At 39.7% G+C, this 19,518-nt stretch overlaps 1 protein-coding gene across 1 annotated transcript; it reads left to right on the top strand.

The window, feature by feature from the left end:
- The first annotated feature begins 818 nt into the window (after positions 1-818).
- C1S (complement C1s) lies at positions 819-17,851 on the top strand. Its single transcript, XM_026675398.2, has 12 exons — positions 819-888; positions 1,240-1,326; positions 2,629-2,833; positions 4,770-4,947; positions 5,630-5,755; positions 7,747-7,943; positions 10,032-10,185; positions 11,004-11,119; positions 13,981-14,059; positions 14,984-15,115; positions 15,889-15,963; positions 16,497-17,851. Exons 2-12 carry the CDS (start codon positions 1,307-1,309, stop codon positions 17,285-17,287), a joined length of 2,073 nt encoding a protein of 690 aa, XP_026531183.2. The 5' UTR covers positions 819-888; positions 1,240-1,306; the 3' UTR covers positions 17,288-17,851.
- The last annotated feature ends 1,667 nt before the right edge of the window (positions 17,852-19,518 follow it).

Raw genomic sequence — 19,518 nt, 5'->3', positions numbered from 1 at the left:
GCAGTCCATCACTGTTTGGCAGTCTGCTAGCAATCTCACTTAGGCTCTATGGGAAGCACTGTTCCCCAGTGTGGAATCTGGAGGGGATCTGGGAAACTCCCAGCCCTTGCTTTACTACTGCTTGTGGACTTCAGACTTGAAAAGGTTGCCAAGATCTGATTTACACTGCTAATCTTGCAGTCTCCCCTGCAAGCTGAATTGTCCCCATGCTAATAAGAATTCATTCACTGGATTGTATTTGGTATGCATTCTCCATATTTGCATTAATTGACCTTTCTATGGCATTCTTTCTTTATGGCTTTTGTATCTTGGATGCTTGCTGTTTTATTTACTTGTTTTGAAGCTGATATACGATAACAGCATGAGAGAGAGAGAGAGACAGAGAGACAGAGAGACAGAGAGAGAGAGAGTGTGTGTGTGTGTGTGTGTGTGTGTGTGTGTGTGTGTATGTGTTTAATAAGCATAAGCCAAAGGTCAATAAATGACAACCTCAATGATTTAAGCTTGTAAAAGCAATCGGCCGCTATAATTGCGCAATACTGTAATTTTGTTTTTAAAGTGGAATTTGGAATTTCCCTCATTTGCTTCGCAGAAGTCACCTGACTTCTTTAGAAAAAAAAATCAACCATCCCTCTTTGGTTGATCCAGAGCTAGTAAAAATAGGACTAGTGCAATTGAATTATTTTCCTATGGTTTTCTTTGGGCTGAATTATTTATGAGAAATACACGAGAAATGAAAGATACATTTTTTAAACAGCAGAGGGAGACAGAGTTCCTTAACGAAGTCCCATTGTTTCAGAATAGAAATGTTGTTCAGCGCTGGTAGGGCAGAGAGTCAGAAGAGGCAAACAGAAAGAGAGATCCCGCTGCAGAGACAAGGAGTTAAAGGTAAATCACTCTCAATTTCCTTTTCAGAAATAGGTATCCCGAATATCTCTTTTGGGATTAAGTTTTCTGGTCTAATTTCCTAATGTAGAAGAGGTGATGCTTCTTCCAAGATCCTACTGTTTGAAGTGGATGTGATACTTTTTTTTTTTTTAGAAAGTCAGAAGTAGCTTTATGGCAAGTTTCAGCTCTAAACCTTATGAGGATTCTTTGGTCACACTGTGCACCTTATAAAACCTAACATGCCTTTTGCTTGCTAGTTGACAGTGAGAAATAATACATAGGCTACGAATTCATGCTAGTTCCTTTTTTTGGGAGTGGGATTTTCACTTGATTATTCTGTCCATCCACCAGACACACTGAGCAGGGTGCTGGATTCTCCTAAGTCTTATGATCCTGTGGCTTTGTGGAAGGAATAAGAATGGTGCCCTTACAGATATGGTAAGTTACTAAATGAACCCAGGGTTGTTGAACACATAATACCTTATGTTGTTGAACAGAATACCTTATGCCACCAGACTTGAAATTCTAGACCTAGAAAGTCTAGAACTACGCCGCCTTCGGTCCGATCTAAGTATAGTATATAAAATCATACATTGCAATGTCCTACCTGTCAATGAATACTTCAGCTTCAACCAAAACAATACAAGAGCATACAATAGATACAAACTCAAGGTAAACCGCACCAAACTTGATTGCAGGAAATACGACTTCAGCAACAGAGTGGTCGATGTCTGGAATACTCTACCTGACTCTGTGGTTTCTTCCCCAAACCCCAAAAACTTTAACCTTAGACTGTCTACTTATTGACCTCACCCCTTTCCTAAGAGGTCTGTAGGGGGCGTGCATAAGCACACCAACGTGCCTACCGTCCCTGTCCTATTGTTTCTCTTATTCTTTTATTTTTCTTATATGTATCCATTTCATGTATTCATAACTATGTTTATACTTATACCTGTTATCTTACTGTTAGCTTGACTAGATAGATAGATAGATAGATAGATAGATAGATAAATAGATAGATAGATAGATAGATAGATAGATAGATAGATAGATAGATAGATAGATAGATGATAGATAGATAGATAAATAAATAAATAAATAACTTGGGATTGTGGTTAGATACTTTCTTTGCTGGAAGACCATTCCAGATGAAAGTCAGGGTGGTAGAAGATGACCCACAATCCACTTGAATAACTGCATCTTGCCAGGGCTCCCAGCTGCTCCCATCTCACGTACAGGACCTCTGTTGCACATCCTCACTTACCAGAGTGACTTTCCTGGCATCTGTATCTCATCTGGGTCAATAGTAAGGGCCAAGAAAAACTCCATTGTCCTTTGGAGGCTCTGAATCAAGTGGCTGTGATTGTTCCAGCCTATAGTGTATGGGATGGAAAGCTAAAGTCTTCATACTATGTGCAGTCACTTCTGTTCAAGACAAGCGGCAGATTCCTCCTCTGTTTTTGGTTATCTGAAAAAAAGCGTGCAAGAACATTTCTCTCTTTCCTTTTCCATCAACATGATCTCACAGAGGTTGCAAAGACATTTAGATTGCACGTGTTTATGTCCCACCGCCCATGGTTTGAGCCAAACTAACTATGGCTTAAGAAATGGAATATTGTTAGTCCTGGACCTCTGGACAAAACCAGGATGTCAAAGCTGGAAGATCTTCCAAATACATTTTGTCCAGGGACTGAGGGTGAGTTTGGCAGCCCTTCTCAATATTGATCTGCCCTCTTTTAGGAGCTTCATTTCCTTCCTCCTCCTGTCCTGTACTGAAGCAACATCCATGTATGGAGAAATTCTGTCTCCAAATTATCCTCAAGCATATCCCAATGATGTTCTGGAATCCTGGAAAATAGAAGTTCCTCCTGGTTATGGCATTCATCTCTACTTCACCCACCTGGATATAGAACCATCTCAAAACTGCGAATATGACTTTGTGAAGGTACAGGGACGTATTTGTCTGTTGGGAACTTGAGAGGGGAGATGTGTGTAGGCTGAGGTCTGTCAGGCTTAGGTACTGAAACACCCAGTTAGGAAACTATTTCAAACAAGATATAAAACTTTTCTGGTGATGTGTAAAAGTTAAGGACATGGACTGTTGAAGAGAGTTGAATATTGTTTCCACGCTAGATCATACCTGTGCTACAACTAATGAATTAACTACTTTGCCTGCTTCTGTATAGTAGATTTCAGTTAAGTCCATTATGGTAACCTCAAATAGAAGGTTTCTAGGATATATGAATGTCTATGTCTATGCTAGATTGTTCTCTGGCTATGTTCATAACTGGCACACAATCACAAATGGGCAGAACATTTCCAAGCGAGTGAGCTTACCTAATTCACAATATTCTGAGGACCAGACATTTACCGCAAGTTCCAGACCTGGGAGCCTTCAAGCCTCTCATTTGTCATGGGCTACTGTTGGCTTCTTGTTCTTCATCCCAGCATTATGGTATCTGGACACAGATCCAGCCTTTTCACAGCTCCAAAAGTCTTCTGCATTCCCCTCCCAGCAAAGACAATTACACCCTTCAAGTAATTTTGGCAGAGAGTGCCTAATTGTGATCCCTCTCATCCCTGTTCATGCTCCTGATCCCCCCCTCTTTTAAAAGCTATAGCCAACCTCTCTCTCATTTTTTTTTTCATTATTTTACTTAGTGGCGGCAGCAAGAGACAGGGAATTCTTAGGAGCGGAGTCTCCGACTGCTATTTTAATTTCCCTACAATGTACTGTAAGATGGGGATGGGTACAGTAGTAAATTAAGATCTTAGTCTGCTGCTATCCTTAAATAGCAAGAATGTGTAAAATAAACGTTAGAGAAATGTTTAGAAGCCATCCACTACAGCTATTATCATTATGCTGGCCCAGGCACATTTGTATTCTGAAGGAATAGAGGGAAAGGATGATTGAATAATAAACTGAAGGCATGAACAAAGGCTTGGATCTACTGTCCCAGCTTTCAGGAAGGGAGTAGCTTCTGAAATTCCTGGACCTTTGCATCTTTATCTGGAGGCCTGGGGAAGTGGAAGCAAGTGATGAATCATGTGTTGTAATGTCGCAACCCAAACTCTACTCCTTAAGAACTGCATGTCCTCAAGACATGCAATGTCTTGATGCAAGTAAGAATGGATGGAGCTTGTGTTGTGATGTCAGTGTGCCCATTTCATCATTTGGATAACCCTTTGTGTTAGGAATAGAGGCCTTTGCTTCAATGGTTTTAGAAAAGCAGCCATTTTCTGAGAAAATTAAGCCTTGGGTGACATGAACGAAAAGGGAAAGAAGGGCATGGATGATATTCATGTCATTTAGATGACAAAATATGTTTGGCATTAAGGGGCCATTTTGAAATCATGGTAAATGAGATGCAAAAAGGCAATTTTTTTAACTTTAAACCTCCCCAGAGCATCCCAGCATACAAAAAAGAGGCAATCTTGTAGTCTCTGTTGCTCTGAGAACTACAAAAGGGAAATTCATGGGCTACATTTTTTGCATTCTGGCAATAGAGCATTGAGGAATTGCTGCAAAGGGCTGCTGCCATGAAACACAAAGATGACCTTGGACAACCCCTGCCACATTACTGTAGAAAACCATGTTTGAACCCCAGAAGGGGGAGAGGAATCCTAAAATGATTTCATCTTGACTGTTGGGTATAAAACGGAGGGAAAACAAAACACAGGAAGGCTTTCAAGGTCCTGTTAGTCAATAGTCAATTTCCAGTCAATCTTATAGAGTCTATTTCCTGACTTGGCCTACCTTGAAGGGCTGGCACAGAAATATGATGGAAGGATGTTCTATGGGCCCAAGGAGGGTTTATAATGTTTTTGATAAAAATATAGTTAAACATAAGCCCTTATTCTTGTTCCTCTGATCCTACCAGGTCCTGTCTGGTGAACAGGTGGAGGGTCAGTTCTGTGGGCGAAAAACAAGGCGCACACGAGGCTCTCCTATCCTGGAAGAACTCCATGTACCCCACCATAGTTTGACTCTTCTATTTCAGTCTGACTTTTCCAATGAAGAGAGATACACTGGATTTGCTGCCTATTATACTGCAATCGGTAAGTCCTTGCCTGTCACAGGCAAAAGATCAGGATCACACATGATGTTCCAATTGAACTGATTTATTACTAATCATGCCTTTGTACAAGAATCTACACAACTACTGTTAGCACTATTTTGATATTAGATAACGGTCAACAGAATTCAAGAAGGGTTGGACTTAGTCGGTTTGTGGCTATGTAGAGACTCTAGGTTGATTCCTGTTTTGACTCCGTCCTCAGGCTCTGTCACACTTTCTTCTACATTAACTGCCTCTTCTGAGCAGATAAAGATGTGTGCCTTGAGGAGGGTTACCAAAAAATTTTTTACAAATGGAACCATTTCTGATTCCTCTGAAAGAAGAAGTAAACCTCTCTGCACCATTCAAGAACTCAGTCTTAAATCTGTTTGTGATTATGTTGCAAAAGACCAGGGTATTCAAAGCATTTTCATCTGTTAGTTTTTTTAAAAATCCAAGCCAAAAACTACTTTCCCAAGCTCCCTACTCCCTCTAACCACAACATGTACATCTTTGGAAAGCCCTATTTCCTGTAAATGAGGGCTCAGGATTTGGTAAAGACACTACTGGGACTCCCTAGGACACCAAGCCAGGCTGGTAAAGTCTTGGGGTGATAAATTATGTCATTGTTTCTGTCATCTTTGCATTGAGGATTTTTCTACATCTCTTTTCCTTTCTTACAGATGTGAATGAATGCACAGATTTTGTGGAAGAGGCCTGTAGCCATTACTGCAATAACTATATTGGTGGCTACTATTGCTCTTGTCCTCCAGAATATTTCTTGCATGAAGATAAGAAGACCTGTGGAGGTATCGTTGAATGACTTATAGATTATCACCCGTGTGGAGTCAATGACAAAATGTACATTGTGATGTTAATGGGAATAACACTTCATTAAACTTGTATGCTGCTCAACTCCCAATGATTATGGCAGTTTACAACAATCAAATAAATTACAATAAAAGTCAATAAAAGGTACTGTACACAATGGCAAGCATCACAGACTAGAGGGAATGAAGTGAAGGAAGTCTCTCTCCCCCTTTGCCAAGGGCCAGGGCTTCACAGCTCTTCATCTAAACAAAAGCTAAGTGGGAGCCATCTGGCCCTCTGTGGGGTCCTCCTTCCAGATGGCATGTGCTGCCGCAGAGAAGGCATGCTCCCGGGGTCCCAATAGATGACATTGTTTAATCAAAGGTACCCAGACTGTGCCAACCCTGCATGATCAAATTGGGCAGGCAGGTGGTCCCTTAAACAAATGTTCCCTCTCTGTAAGCAAAACTACTCTGCGAGTGCAGAAGAAAAAGGCCTGTGCTTTTGACATCGCAATGCACGTTTGTCATCATCATGATTAGGAATAGATTTGACTTGTATCTGCCTTTCTGTCCAGAGACCATTCAAGGGGAAAGCTAACAGTAAAAAAGAAAACATAAAGAATTAAAATCTGAACACTTCATTAAAATTACATTTAATTTAAAATGAAAACAGCTGACCACATAGAATAATTTCCTAAAAATAGAAAGTATGGGATTAACCACAACTCCCAAATAGATGTTTACTTTGTTTACTGTTTACTGAAAACATAATCAGAGGCTTTTTCTTATGAACCTGACAGACTATAGAAAGTTGAAGTTGCTGACCCTAATTTCCCAACACTTTCATATAGGAATAGGTGGGCTATCACATTTGATAGACAGACAGACAGACAGACATGTCTATATAGCTACCCATCTCATACCCATGATAATGTTAGGACCCCAGCTGTTTTGCTTTTTAAAAAATCAAGAATATGCAAGTTTACATCCTTACACTGAAGTCCAAACTGAGGTAAAACCAAGCAACTTCATCTACAGAATATGCTTCAACATTTTCACAATGAACCTAGCTTCCTGAGTTTTAATTCATTTGTACTCAAATGTATTTATTTATTTAAAACATTTATTCAGCTGTCTTACAACTGAATTCTGGGCTGTCTTTCCTTCTGCTTCATCAGTTTTGTTCTCCATTGAAGAAGAGAACGGAACAGTCATGTGGGACCAAGAGTGTCCACATTTCATTGTTTCTCTACTCAATTGTCACTGATAGAAGCAGCAAGAAAATTCAGGAAACAAACCGAGTCCATGAAATGTCTGAGATAGACCTTTTAATTGGTCCTCTGACTCTGCAAACCTTGCTACCAATATTCAGCTTAGCTCATAAGATCTTCATCCTCAGACCACAATGTTCTCTTAAACAGAATACCAAAGCTAGAGAGTATGCCCTGATGCATGTGGGTAAGTGCCTGATTCCCATAGTTGATCTGAACTTCTCAAAGATTTCCCATTTAGAAATTGTGCATGGATATTTATTCTTATATTAAGGTTTATATATAGTATTTGCTAAGCATGTTTTCCTTAAAACTTAGACAAGAGTTAATTTTTAAGGGAAAAAATATTCTGAATTAATATGGGTCATTCTCTTGTGAACCTCTTTCAGAAATGATTGAGATGGGAACTTAAAAAAATATATGGAGTTAACCAAGGAAGTTAATGTCAGAGAATGTGCTCTTTTGATAAACTATCTCCTCCTAGGACAATGCCTTGAATAGCCCAAGAGATTTAAATGCAGAAACTTCAAATGGCATATATGGTGGGTTGGTAAAAATATAACTATATCCCATTCATATCACCCAAAACACTGATGTTGCCAATTTATCTTGCCTACTAATAGGCCTTTAAACCATAAGGAGAGCCAAATAGTAACCACAGACTTCTGTCAACATTATTTCTATTCTCTTTGCCATTGCTTTTCTTCTAAACTCTAGTGAATTGCAGTGGGAATGTATTTACCGAGCTGTCTGGGGAGATTACCAGCCCCAACTATCCCAGGCCATATCCTGAGAACTCTCATTGTGACTACCGTGTCATCCTGGAACCAGGATATGAGGTGATCCTGAGCATTGGGAATAACGACTTTGAAGTTGAGCTAAGTGATGAAGGAACCTGCCCAGATGCTTTGAGAGTAAGTGGTCATGATGGCTTTTGATTATGAGCTTTTCCTGTTTAGACTGTATCCTAACTTTGTTCCTTATGAAATTGAGGGGCTGACTTGACTTTCACAATCCACTGGAGTCCTAGAATGTATAAATTGTAACAGTGTAGAATGTCTGAGCAGGAACGTGGTGAATTTGCTTTTCCAGCAGTGTGTTCAACTTTGCTCCCCTGCTAAATAAAGTTAGAAGGGGGAAAGGAGGGCTAATGGACCGAACTTCAACATATACTTGTATATTCTTGACCTTGTTGGAAATATTTGCTTCTGTTTGCCTTAGAAATTTCCTTTCTTCTCCTGTTCATTCTTCTTCTTCCAGACATTTTAGTGCTCTTCTATAAATATAGACAATTTTCATTTAGGATGCTAAAAGATCATCTCAGGGCCTCTTTTCAAGAGCAGATAGATTACAGTGAAATCAAATAACAACTCTAAGAACTAATAGCAAAACCAACACACTTTGAGAGAATCACAGCTGAAACTCCCCTCCTACATGTTTAGTTAATTCCAGCAAGGTATGTCAAATTTCTCTTCTCCACATTCAATGAATAATGGATTTTTTCAGAAATCAAATAAGAAGGAGTCGAGATATTTTCATGCTCAAACAAGAGTGGCTACTTATTGTTAAAACCTGGTTCCTGCAAATGAGTACAGACTTAAATATTGTACGGTAGTGCTATGCAATCTTTCTATCACATCTTAGTTTCCCACCAAAGGATTAGTAGCTTACTGTCATATCCAGTAAACACAGTGGATATTATGGGTTTTACTGTTTCTTCATGTACCTAACTGAGCGGTAATTGTGTTTTGACACAATATCACCAGCATGATATTTCATACATAAAATACATAGTAAATATTATGTCTGGGACTTTGAACCCACACATCTAGCTCTCTTATAGATATTTCAGACCATTTTGAGTAATGCTCAGCTTAAAAATGCCAGGAAAAAAAAAAGTTTTCAAGCCTTTTAGGGAAAAAGAGGAAACAAAAATCTAAGCAGTATTTCATATCTAGTTATTCAGTAAGAAGTGATTAAATGGTGTTCTGTTTTTATATCAAGGTCTATGTTTCTTGCATTCTGTGTTAATACTTAAATAATCAGGGAAAAGAAAGCAGGAAAGAAAATTGTTCTTTGGTGTCCCATTTTATTTGAATAAAAACAATCAATAAAAGTTCAGGGTAGTAATAATAGACTGGGCCAGGGAAAGCAGTTGATTTTGTTAAGGGAATGAAGCGAACCCATTGACATTCTTCTCTACCAAATATTTAAAGACATTTTAGGACAACAAAGTGAGTGGAATATTGACATCTCTTACTTAATACTCTTCCATGGCATTTCTAATTGAAATAGCAATCTTCTTTTTAGGACCAAATCCAGGCCAGTCAATATTTCATATCCAGTTATTTGAGTAGGAAGATGATTGTTCTGAGTGTTCCGTGTTCTTTCAGTCTCTGGAAGAACTGACAAATGCTTAGCACATTCTTACATTATATGTCATTCAGTGTATCTAATAACATCAATAACCTGCTTCTATTTGGGTTTTGCTGCTCTGCACATTAATATTGAATGTGTCCTTAGTTGTATCTTTAATTCTTTAGCCGACAGCCCTTATGCTTATTTTACATCTCGAATGCTGCCTCACTCTTTCGACTACAGGTAGTCCTCAATGTATAATCACACCTGAGCCCAAAATTTCTGTTGTTAAGCAGGACAGTTCTTAAGTACACTTGGCCCCATTTTATGACCTTTTTTGCCACAGTTGTTAAGTGAATCACTGCTTCCCCATTGACTTTGCATGTCAAGGTCTCAAAGGTGATCACAGGGCCCTGCGACCATCATAAATATAAGTCAGTTGCCAAGCATCTGAATTTTGATGGGGATGCTTCAATGGTTGTAAGTGTGAAAAATAGTGATAGGTCACTTTTTTCAATGCTGTTATAACTTTGAAGGGTCACTAAATGAACTGTTGTAAGTTGAGGACTACCGGTATTACAATGCTTCTTTTTCTTTTTTTCTTTTTAACCTTTTTCCCAATATTCCTACTGGCTGTTCTGTAGTTTTCAGCAGGAGGTCAGAATTTTGGGCCTTACTGTGGCGGTACATTTCCTGGGCCTCCTAAAATCAGCACTAAGAGCAACATTGTGGACATTTTCTTCCAAACGGATCAAGTCGTACAAATGAAAGGCTGGAAAATCCGCTACTTTGGGGACCGTGAGTAGATCTCTTGTGAGGAACCAATGGGTAGATCTCCTGTGAGGAACTCAAGTGCTGAAGTGGAGAATTGGGATGTTATAACAGGACAAGTGTTTGCTTCCAAGGAGCAAACAAAAAAGGATGATATTTGCAGAATAGTGAATGAGTTACTATCAACAGAAGGAATGTTGTCTACAAGAATTCTACTTGAGGAGTTAATTACATATTGGCCTGGACAAATTGTGAATGGGTAATTATGGGGGCTAGGAGCTTTCTTTGAAAGTAGACGAAAAACTTTTGAGTTGGTGGCTGGTTTGGAGTAACTGCAACCCAGCTCCACTAAAACCAGGACCAGAGGCAAAACACGGTATTGAATCTGGGATGTTTATTGTGCAATGTTTAGGAGTGGAATTTCCATCAAAACTGGACTATGCAGAGCAGAAGGTTTTACCCTCCTGTGCCATTACATTATCAGTTCCTTCCCCATTTTGCATAAAGTTAGGAAAAATAAAACAAAATCATCTCAATAAAAAAGAATAGGCAATCATGTTATATAAAGAGAGAGCCGATCTTCAAGATCAGCCTGGAAGGCAAGAAGGTTTTAGCAGAAAGCTTTGCCATCCTGGTGGAGTGAAATCATCCTTTCCTCTTTCTCCTTATTCATAAGTGCTAGGACAAAAAAGCACACTTGGTCTCAGTGAAGAAAGGATGAAGTGTTGGCCAAACTCAAGACTTTTACTGGTCTTGATTCTAACTGTTGGTGATAGAAAAGTACTTTGTATGTGTTTGTATATCATAAGTTGATTCATTTCTGATACCTTTTTCCCTTTCTAAAGCAATGCCCTGCCCACAGACTGTTATTTCAAGATCTGTTCAGCATCCCCTAAGAGAACATTATGTCTTTAAGGATTCTGTGAAGGTGACTTGCATAGAAGGCCATGAGATTGTAATGGTAAGTAATATGTGTTTTCAATTGAAGGCTCTCCATAAAGTTCCTGTGGAACCTGTTGGTACTACAGTGGTTCTTTGTTTATTCAAGGAAGAAACAGCAAACCATGCATTGGCATGTTATGTGGCACAACCATCATTTCTGACAAGTCATGTAAACGTTTTTTGGCGGCCCGGTGGGGCGCCCTTTGTGAAGGGGGTCCGGTGAGCTCCCGGAAGCTCACGGGGGGGGGGGGCACTAGGGGGCCGGCGGGCGGCGGGGGGGGGGTTTTGTTCGGGGGGGGGCGCCAGCGCCGGTGGGGCGTGTTCCTGGGCGGCTGGTACGGTCCGGCGGACGGGGGGGCCCTGATGTAAACAACATCATGTTATTTCCCTGAATGACAATAACAGAGATCCCACAGTTCAGCAAAAGGATTGGTTCTTCATTCTGACCATGAGTTAAGACCAAAAAGCAACAATGGACAAGCTAAAGATCAACTCCAGGAAGCCTAGCTCAGCCAGATGACCATGTGGCTTACCAAGTCTTACCTGCCATTTCAAGATAGGAGGACCATCAGCAATCTCCCATCTTAACTTGCCAACACTAAACCTTTCTAGCCAAAAGTTGGGAAATAGAAGGAAACCAACACCTGCCAGGATGCTCATGTTGGTGAAAATCAGGGCAAGGTGAGGTGACAGATAAAAGAGGGAAAGAAAGAGTCCATAACAAATTGTGATGACACCAAAGTGATGCTGTGAGGGCAATGAAATCATCCTAGAAATACCATACTTGCATTAGAATCTCTGCATTAGAAACATAAATGGAACCATTTGTGTGGTTCATAACCTGCCCTCCTAACATGCCCTCCTCCCTCTGTTTTCTACAGGATTAAAAGTAGATAAAGCATATGAGTAAATTTCAAGGAAATTAGGATTCCTGGCATCATCAGCTAAAAGACAGGCTTCAGTTATTCAGTCTTTCGCCCTCTTAATGGATTCTCCACACACACACACACCTGCCCAAGTGTTAAGAATAGACAGAACACACGATATGAAACTTGGACACAGAGAAATCCTAACTGTAACCCTAATCATGATGTTTTATTTTATATCGTGGAACAAGCTTCATACAAAACTTTATTCATTTTTGTCTTAGAACAGTATATAAAAACCAACATTGTTATTTAATAATCTATTATAACATGGTTTCTCCTTGTTCCCCCATTTTCTACAAGAAAGGAGCTCATGCGCTATACATCTCTTTTGCTGACAAAAACTTCACCAGGATAACATCTGCTGTCTCCACTGGGGGATCCTTAAACTGCCCCAATACCATCTATTCTAGTGTGTGCATGCATATCTCTCTCTCTCTCTCTCTCTCTCTCTCTCTCTCTCTCTCTCTCTCTCTCTCTCTCTCTCTCTCTCTCTCTCTCTCTCTCTCTCTCTCTCTCGTGCTTTTGGATGTGCAGGGCATGTTCAGTAAAACATTACTTAACCCATCTATTTTTATTTCCCTTTCCTCTTTTCAATATTTCCACTCAGCAAGAAAACATCTGCCAGTTACAGTAATGCTGTGGTTGGGGGGGGGGGGATGGCTTTGAGAAATGCCTCGATTTGTGAACTTTCCCATCTTTGTGCCCAGCCTGTTAGACTGCTGATTATCAGACAGGGTTATTGCTTTCGTGGGTAGAGCTTTTTACAGTGGATTAAATGCATTGAGAATTGTTGGGGGACATCAGTTCCTTGAAGGAGATGGTTGGTCTGGAAATATGAAATACAAAATGGTGGATGATCTTGTTTTAAAAGTAAGCTTGATGCTGTGCTCAGCCCTGTGGGTGTATGTGTGTGTGTGTGTATATGTAGTAAGCCTCTCTCTCTCTCTCTCTCTGTCTTGACAAGGCTACTTTAATTCCCCTGGAGCCCACCAGATATCCACCTGGGAAATGATGGGTAGTGGGAGTATCCATTCTGAAAGAGCCAGGTCCCCCAACTGCCCAAAAGAGAGGGGCCCCGTGGAAGAGTCCACAGGTTCCAGAGGAGGTGGTTTGCTTGTCTCAGCCTGAAATGGCTAGTAGGTGTTGACCCAATTCCTACAGCCTTCTGACAGCACTGCTGATAGCAAAATGAATTAAACCTTGTGCACCTTGAAAGTGCTTTGAATTGCTAGGTGCAAGTGGGGAAAGGTTTCTTCCTCATTCCTTTGGAAGTGTCCCAGGGCCTTTCCCCACTTGTACCTAGCTACAAGATAAACATGTCACGGCAACCTCATTTTTTCTGCCCTGTCTCCAGGACAGGAGTTCATCTCATCCACACCCCACACCACAGGCAGCTTGAAACACACACAGATACATTCAGTTACAAAAATTTTGAAAGAGAAAAGTAAAGAAAGTAAACTAATAAATGCAGTGTAAGTGGAGGGGAAAAGCATGGAAAAAAATAGAAAAAGGAAAAGGAAAAAAGGAAAGAAAAAAGGAAAAAGAAAAAAAGAAGAAAGGAAAAAAGAAAAGGAAAAAGGAAAAAGAAGAAAGGAGAAAGAAGAAAAGGAAACAAGAAAGAAAGGGAAAGGGAAAGGGAAGGATAGGATAGGATAGGATAGGATAGGATTGGATTTCCGGTCTTCTTAAGAAACTTAAAATACATTTATACTTTACCTTCTCTTTTTAAGGTTACAATATATTTTCTTTCTTTCTATAATCTATCATTTCTAATCACTATCCCCATAAATCACTTTCATATTTTTCATTTTGCAGCATAAAGGCCATAGTGGGTTTCCAGTCATTAATAAATGTGTTTATTGCCCTTTTTACAACCAAACAAGTCAGTTTTGCCATCTCTGTTAATTCTGTGATTTTCATAAGCTCTGCTATTTCTGAATCCTTCTTTCAGCCACGAGGCAGTACAACATTCTTCTACACTAACTGTCAAAGCAATGGCAAATGGAGCAACTCAGATTACAGTTGTGTTCGTAAGTAATTTACTATGATCTCCAGTGTATTTTCTTATGGTCTCAAGATGAAAATGGTATGATAAAATATGATAATGAATAAAAATGTGAGAAGCAGACATAGCAGTGAAAGTAGATGAATTGCAGGGTTCAGAGTAACTTTAAAGAAACATCCTGTTACCAGTGGTGTGATTTAAATTGTTTTACTACCGGTTCTGTGGGCATGGCTTGGTAAGCGTGGATAGAGACTGTAAAATCTCCAGTCAGAGGTGGTATTTGCCGGTTCTCTGAACTACTCAAAATTTCTGCTACTGGTTCTCCAGAACTGGTCAGAACCTGCTGAATACCCACCTCTGCCTATTACATACAATTTTCCTCACGCCTGTCAGCAAGTCTATGACAATTTGCCATGACCAACTCGCCACAGCCAACTTGCCATGGGTCAACTCATTCGGGGACAAGAGTTATACTAATATCAAAGAAATAGTGGAATAGAATAATTAAAGAATGGGTGCAAAAGGAGGGACAAAATGAAACGTGAATGCCAAAAATTAGAATATTTTTTTATTTATTTTAAATAATTAAATTAAATTGTTAAAATGTCCTGAGGTGAGTTCTTCCGCAGCAAGATGGCTGTGGTGAATTTCCCCAGTCTGCCTGTCAACTTTCCATTACCACGCTGAATCAACTACAGAGTGTTATCTTTGATGGGTGCTGTATTAGTCAAAAGCTGTGGAAGTTGACAAGGAGTCAATCATTTAATCCAGCACAGTTCGAAAATGTTTATATGACATGAAATACTCACATATGGAAGTTTTCCCTGAGGAGGACTATTCTAAACAAATAATGCAACACGGGATGGATGTATGCAACATAAAGAAAAGTGGTGATGGGAAGGTGAACTACTCTAATCCGGCCTCGCTCTGTTTTTCATTTTCCTTGCAGCTGTAGACTGTGGTGTGCCTGATCCCATTAAACATGGAGATATAGTGTACCTGTCAGGATCGGAGGAGACACAGTATCAAACCACTATCCGTTATGAGTGCCACACACCTTATTATTCCCTGAAGGGCAAAGGTATGTCCCATCCTTTCTTTCCTCCACTAAAATCTTCCAATTCAGAAATTAAGAAAATCATTTTGCTCATTTCACAATTGCCGGCCTCAGGAAGACAGGATTGGGGTGGGAAGGTTGAGTAGGCTGGGAACCACCAAATGTACCCTGCCAAAAATTGAAGTATCCAGGTTTAACAATAAGCTTAGTGATACAAAGAAACAAGATTATCATGATCTTATGAGTCTTCCTCGCCTTATTGCTGGGTCTTTATGAACTTTCTGAAGACTTGGCAGTTGTGCACTACATGGCAGAGGCTGCAACCTGAAATATCTTGCACACTATGTGACTCTTTTCCTGTGTGCCTCCACACAGCAGTTCTTCACTTTCTACCTGCCCTTCACAGCTATTTTGTTCCCCAGGAGCCCCTTGTTTTTATTTTTCAAATCTCAACTGTGTATTCCTTCAGTTGTTTCCATTATCTCCTTATATTATCTCAGTAACTCATTTATTACATTCCACTTTAACATTTGTTCAGTTAAATCATTAATAATTTTTGTCTTTAATACTTTTAAAGCAAAATGAGAAAGGGTGGGCTTTTGGTGAAATTATTGGTTAAAATATTTGATCAATCAGTTGATAAATTCTTTTTATAATTGTTACTTTTTAAACACATCTTTGTTGGGTTAATAGTAAGTCATAGCTAATGCTTCTTGGAGTTTGTGATGTATATTATAGTCTTTTAATCAGAATTAATGATAGTATTATATTTATAAATAATTGCTTTATTTCCAAAGAAACATTTCAATGTTCAGCCAGTGGAAAATGGGTGGATGAAGAAGGGAAAACCGGCCTTCCAGTTTGTGACCCAGGTACAATCTACCTACTGTATAATTCTCTGTGCTTTTCTCTGAAAATGAAGATCATAATGTTACTTCTCTTTTATTCCAAAATAACAGTGTTTTCTCTGGTATCTCTTTTGCCAGAGAAAATTTGTAAACTTTTTCCAGTTTAAAGTTTTATAAAAGTGTAATGATCTGCCAAGTTCTGAATTTTATTAGTTTAATTTGTTTTGGAAGATTTAAACCTTCCTCTAATACCAACCCTACCACAAGTTCTAAAACAGGAATCATTTTGGGAATCCTTGTTAGGACATTAGAAAGTATAAGGAACAAACCAAAGAAGAACTTGAAGCTTGCTTGGATATCCCTGGGCTTAATATTTTCTATATAGGTCAAGGAATCATGCTTTGGATTTTAGGTTTAGTGGGCTGCGTCTATAGAGTTGCAGAACCTATACTATTTTTTCCTTTTTTCCCATGTTAATCGAATATACAGGTACCTGCTTCTGATATTTATTCTGCTTTCTCTCTGACTAAAAATTGTTTCTTCTGTTCTTGTTTTAGTTTGTGGAATACCCAGTAGAAATATTGAAGAAATAGGAAGGATTTATGGAGGCACGGTTGCTAAAAAGGGAAATTTCCCTTGGCAAATCTACTTTGATGAGCCACGAGCTGGTGGAGCCCTCATTTCCGAACAATGGATACTTACAGCAGCACATGTGCTGGATGGTTCTCCATATCCAATTCTCTATGCCGGGATGTTCAATGTGAGTCAAAGGGCCAAGAGTGCTACTGAGCCACTGAAGATAGTGGCAACATTCATTCATCCTAAATGGGCCAAAAGTGGATCAGGGCCCAGGACAAACTTTAACCATGACATTGCTCTGTTAAGATTGAAAGAACCTTTGACAATGGGCCCCACTATTTCACCAATTTGCCTCCCTGGTACATCCTCAGAATATGATCCACAGTTAGGGACTTTGGGCTACATAGCTGGCTGGGGCAAGACCGATGCTACTCCTAGATTACCAACTCCTAGATTATCAGTGAGACTCAGGGCAGCTTGGATCCCGGTGGTGAACATGGATACATGCAGAAATGTGAAAGTAGACACTTCAGCTTATGTCTTCACAGAAAATATGATTTGTGCTGGAGATGGCCGGCAGGACAGCTGCCAGGGAGACAGTGGTGGGGCATTTGCAATCAAAGATCCCCACAATGAGACACAATATTATGTTGCTGGACTGGTTTCGTGGGGGCCACAATGTGGCACTTACGGCCTTTACACTAAAGTGGCAAATTACGTGGATTGGATCAGAAATGTCATGAAGGAGTATAAAGAACTGGAAGAGTAGATGTTTCCGCCCCTCATGCATTATCTGTCTACTAGGCACCTACTGACTCTCAAGAGGTTTTGTCCCATCCATAAATCTAACATACAAAAATGGAAATTTGCAGCTAAGATCCATATTATTGCAAGTCGCTTTACATTGCCTGTCTCCCTTTTTCTTCAGGATAAGTAAAGTAGTAGCAGACATATTACGTTTTTCTAGTTTTGAATTGCTTTGTCTTCTCTTTCTTTAATTCGGCTTCATTTATTTTCTTTTTTGGGGAAGCTGCTATAGACCAAATTACTTTTAATTCATGCAAGAATATTGCATTTTAGTCTCCCTGGGTTTTTGACCACTGAAAAACAAATAGCCAACTACATCATAGATCTGGAGTACATAGTCACTGTGGACAGCAGAAAATTCTAGAACGTAATCTACCCAAAGGTTCTTTTTCATTGAAATGAGTGGCAGCCAGCCTTCATCTCTGTATTGCTTATGACTCGCTTTTCCAATAGAGCAGTCTCATGGATTCTGCCTACTTTGTGTCCTTCTTGCATAAAAACCAATATACACTCATGAAGACAACAATATTTTGTTTGTGGTTTTCATTTTACAAGTCTGTATGAGACAGGTGGCTTCAGAGCTTCAACAGGTAATATCAGTGGATAAGTAAAGGTAAAGGAGTTCCTGTGGATTTTACTCTGCTAGTCATTAACCGATTTTTTGGAGTGGTGCCCTCCTCCATTTCCAGGCCATTGAGCCAGCGTTGGCCAAAGACATTTCCACAGTCATGGGGCCAGCATCAGAGGTGGTATTCAGCAGGTTGTGACCAGTTCTGGAGAACAGGTAGCGGAAATTTTGAGTTGTTCAGAGAATCAGCAAATACCACCTATGACTGGAGATTTTACACCCTCCTTCCCCTGCCAGGCCCACCAAGCCACGCCCACAGAACCGGTAGTAAAAAAATTTGAATCCCACCACTGGCCAGCATGATGTCACGCCACAGCTCAGAGCGTACAGCAAAACATGGAACACTGTCACCTTCCCACCAAAGTGGAGCCTATTTATATATAGATAGTCCTCAACTTACAACCACAACTGAACCCAAAATTGATGTTGCTAAGTGAGAAATTTGTTAAGTGACTTTTGCACCATTTTACAGCTTTTTTTTGGCCACGTTTGTTAAGTGAATCCCTGAAGTTCTTAAATTAGTAACATGGTTCTTAAGTGAATCTGGCTTCCCCATTGACCTTGCTTGTCAGGGGATCAAGTGACTCTGGGACACTGTAACCATCATAAATGTGAGTTGTCAAGCATCCCAATGTAAATCAAGTGACCACGGGGACACTGCAATGGTCATAAGTGTGAAAAATGGTCATGTCACTTTTTTCAGTGCTGTTGTAATTTCAGAATTTCAAACGGTCACTAACTGTTGTAAGCCAAGGACTACCTGTGGTTGCATTTACATGCTTTCGAACTGCCAGGTGGGCAGGAACTAAGGCCAGTGACAGACTCCTGTCTGTCATCTATTAATCCCCTCAGCCACCCCTGCCTACTTTCCTACAGGCCACAAATATAATTTCAACCCAGCACCAGTAATGTAATACAGAAGAACAGAAACAAAAACAAAAAGAGGCACTAGACTAGGAAGAAGAAAGCCATTTAAATGAAATTTAGCCAAGTATCTAAGGGTCAGAAAATGGATTCATCTGAGATAGCGCCAGGAAGGCCTTCTAATTATTAGTCCAGAATGTTTAATTGTGTTCTTCTAATGCTTTTCATAATCATAATCCTTTTGAATTATTTTGAAATGCACTCAGCCAAGCCACACCAGTACTCTGCTAGAGAGACAGTCTTGTCTTTCTCCTTTCTTGCTACTACTTCAAGCACCTGTGTCACCTGGAATAAAGTGGTTGCTGATTTTTAAGGGACAGCCATTCCTGCCCAAGAGGGAAGAAAAACAGGCATGGAGTTAATTAAAAGTCTCCATTAAATAAAAGTGGGTCATTGTCTAGTGTCTAGTTTATATTTATTTATTTATTAAATGTATATGCTGCCCATTTTGCTATCAAGCCACTCTGGGTGATTTACAATGTGCCCCCCCCCCCCCAAAAAAATACAAAACTCTTAGAACTTTAAAAAACATTAAAAACAATGAGCATGAAAAGGTAAAACAAACAATAAACTGGATTTTAAAAAGACCAATAAATAAACAGGGTGGGGTTGGGGGAATTCTCCTAATCTACTAGCCACCT

Source organism: Notechis scutatus, chromosome 2 (genome assembly GCF_049901735.1).
Source record: "Notechis scutatus isolate UNSWTSFEM ecotype Mainland chromosome 2, rNotScu1.2, whole genome shotgun sequence".
NCBI classification, from domain to species: domain Eukaryota; kingdom Metazoa; phylum Chordata; class Lepidosauria; order Squamata; family Elapidae; genus Notechis; species Notechis scutatus.
Note: the sequence above shows the minus strand (reverse complement) of the source record. Positions and strands in the feature narration are given on the sequence as shown.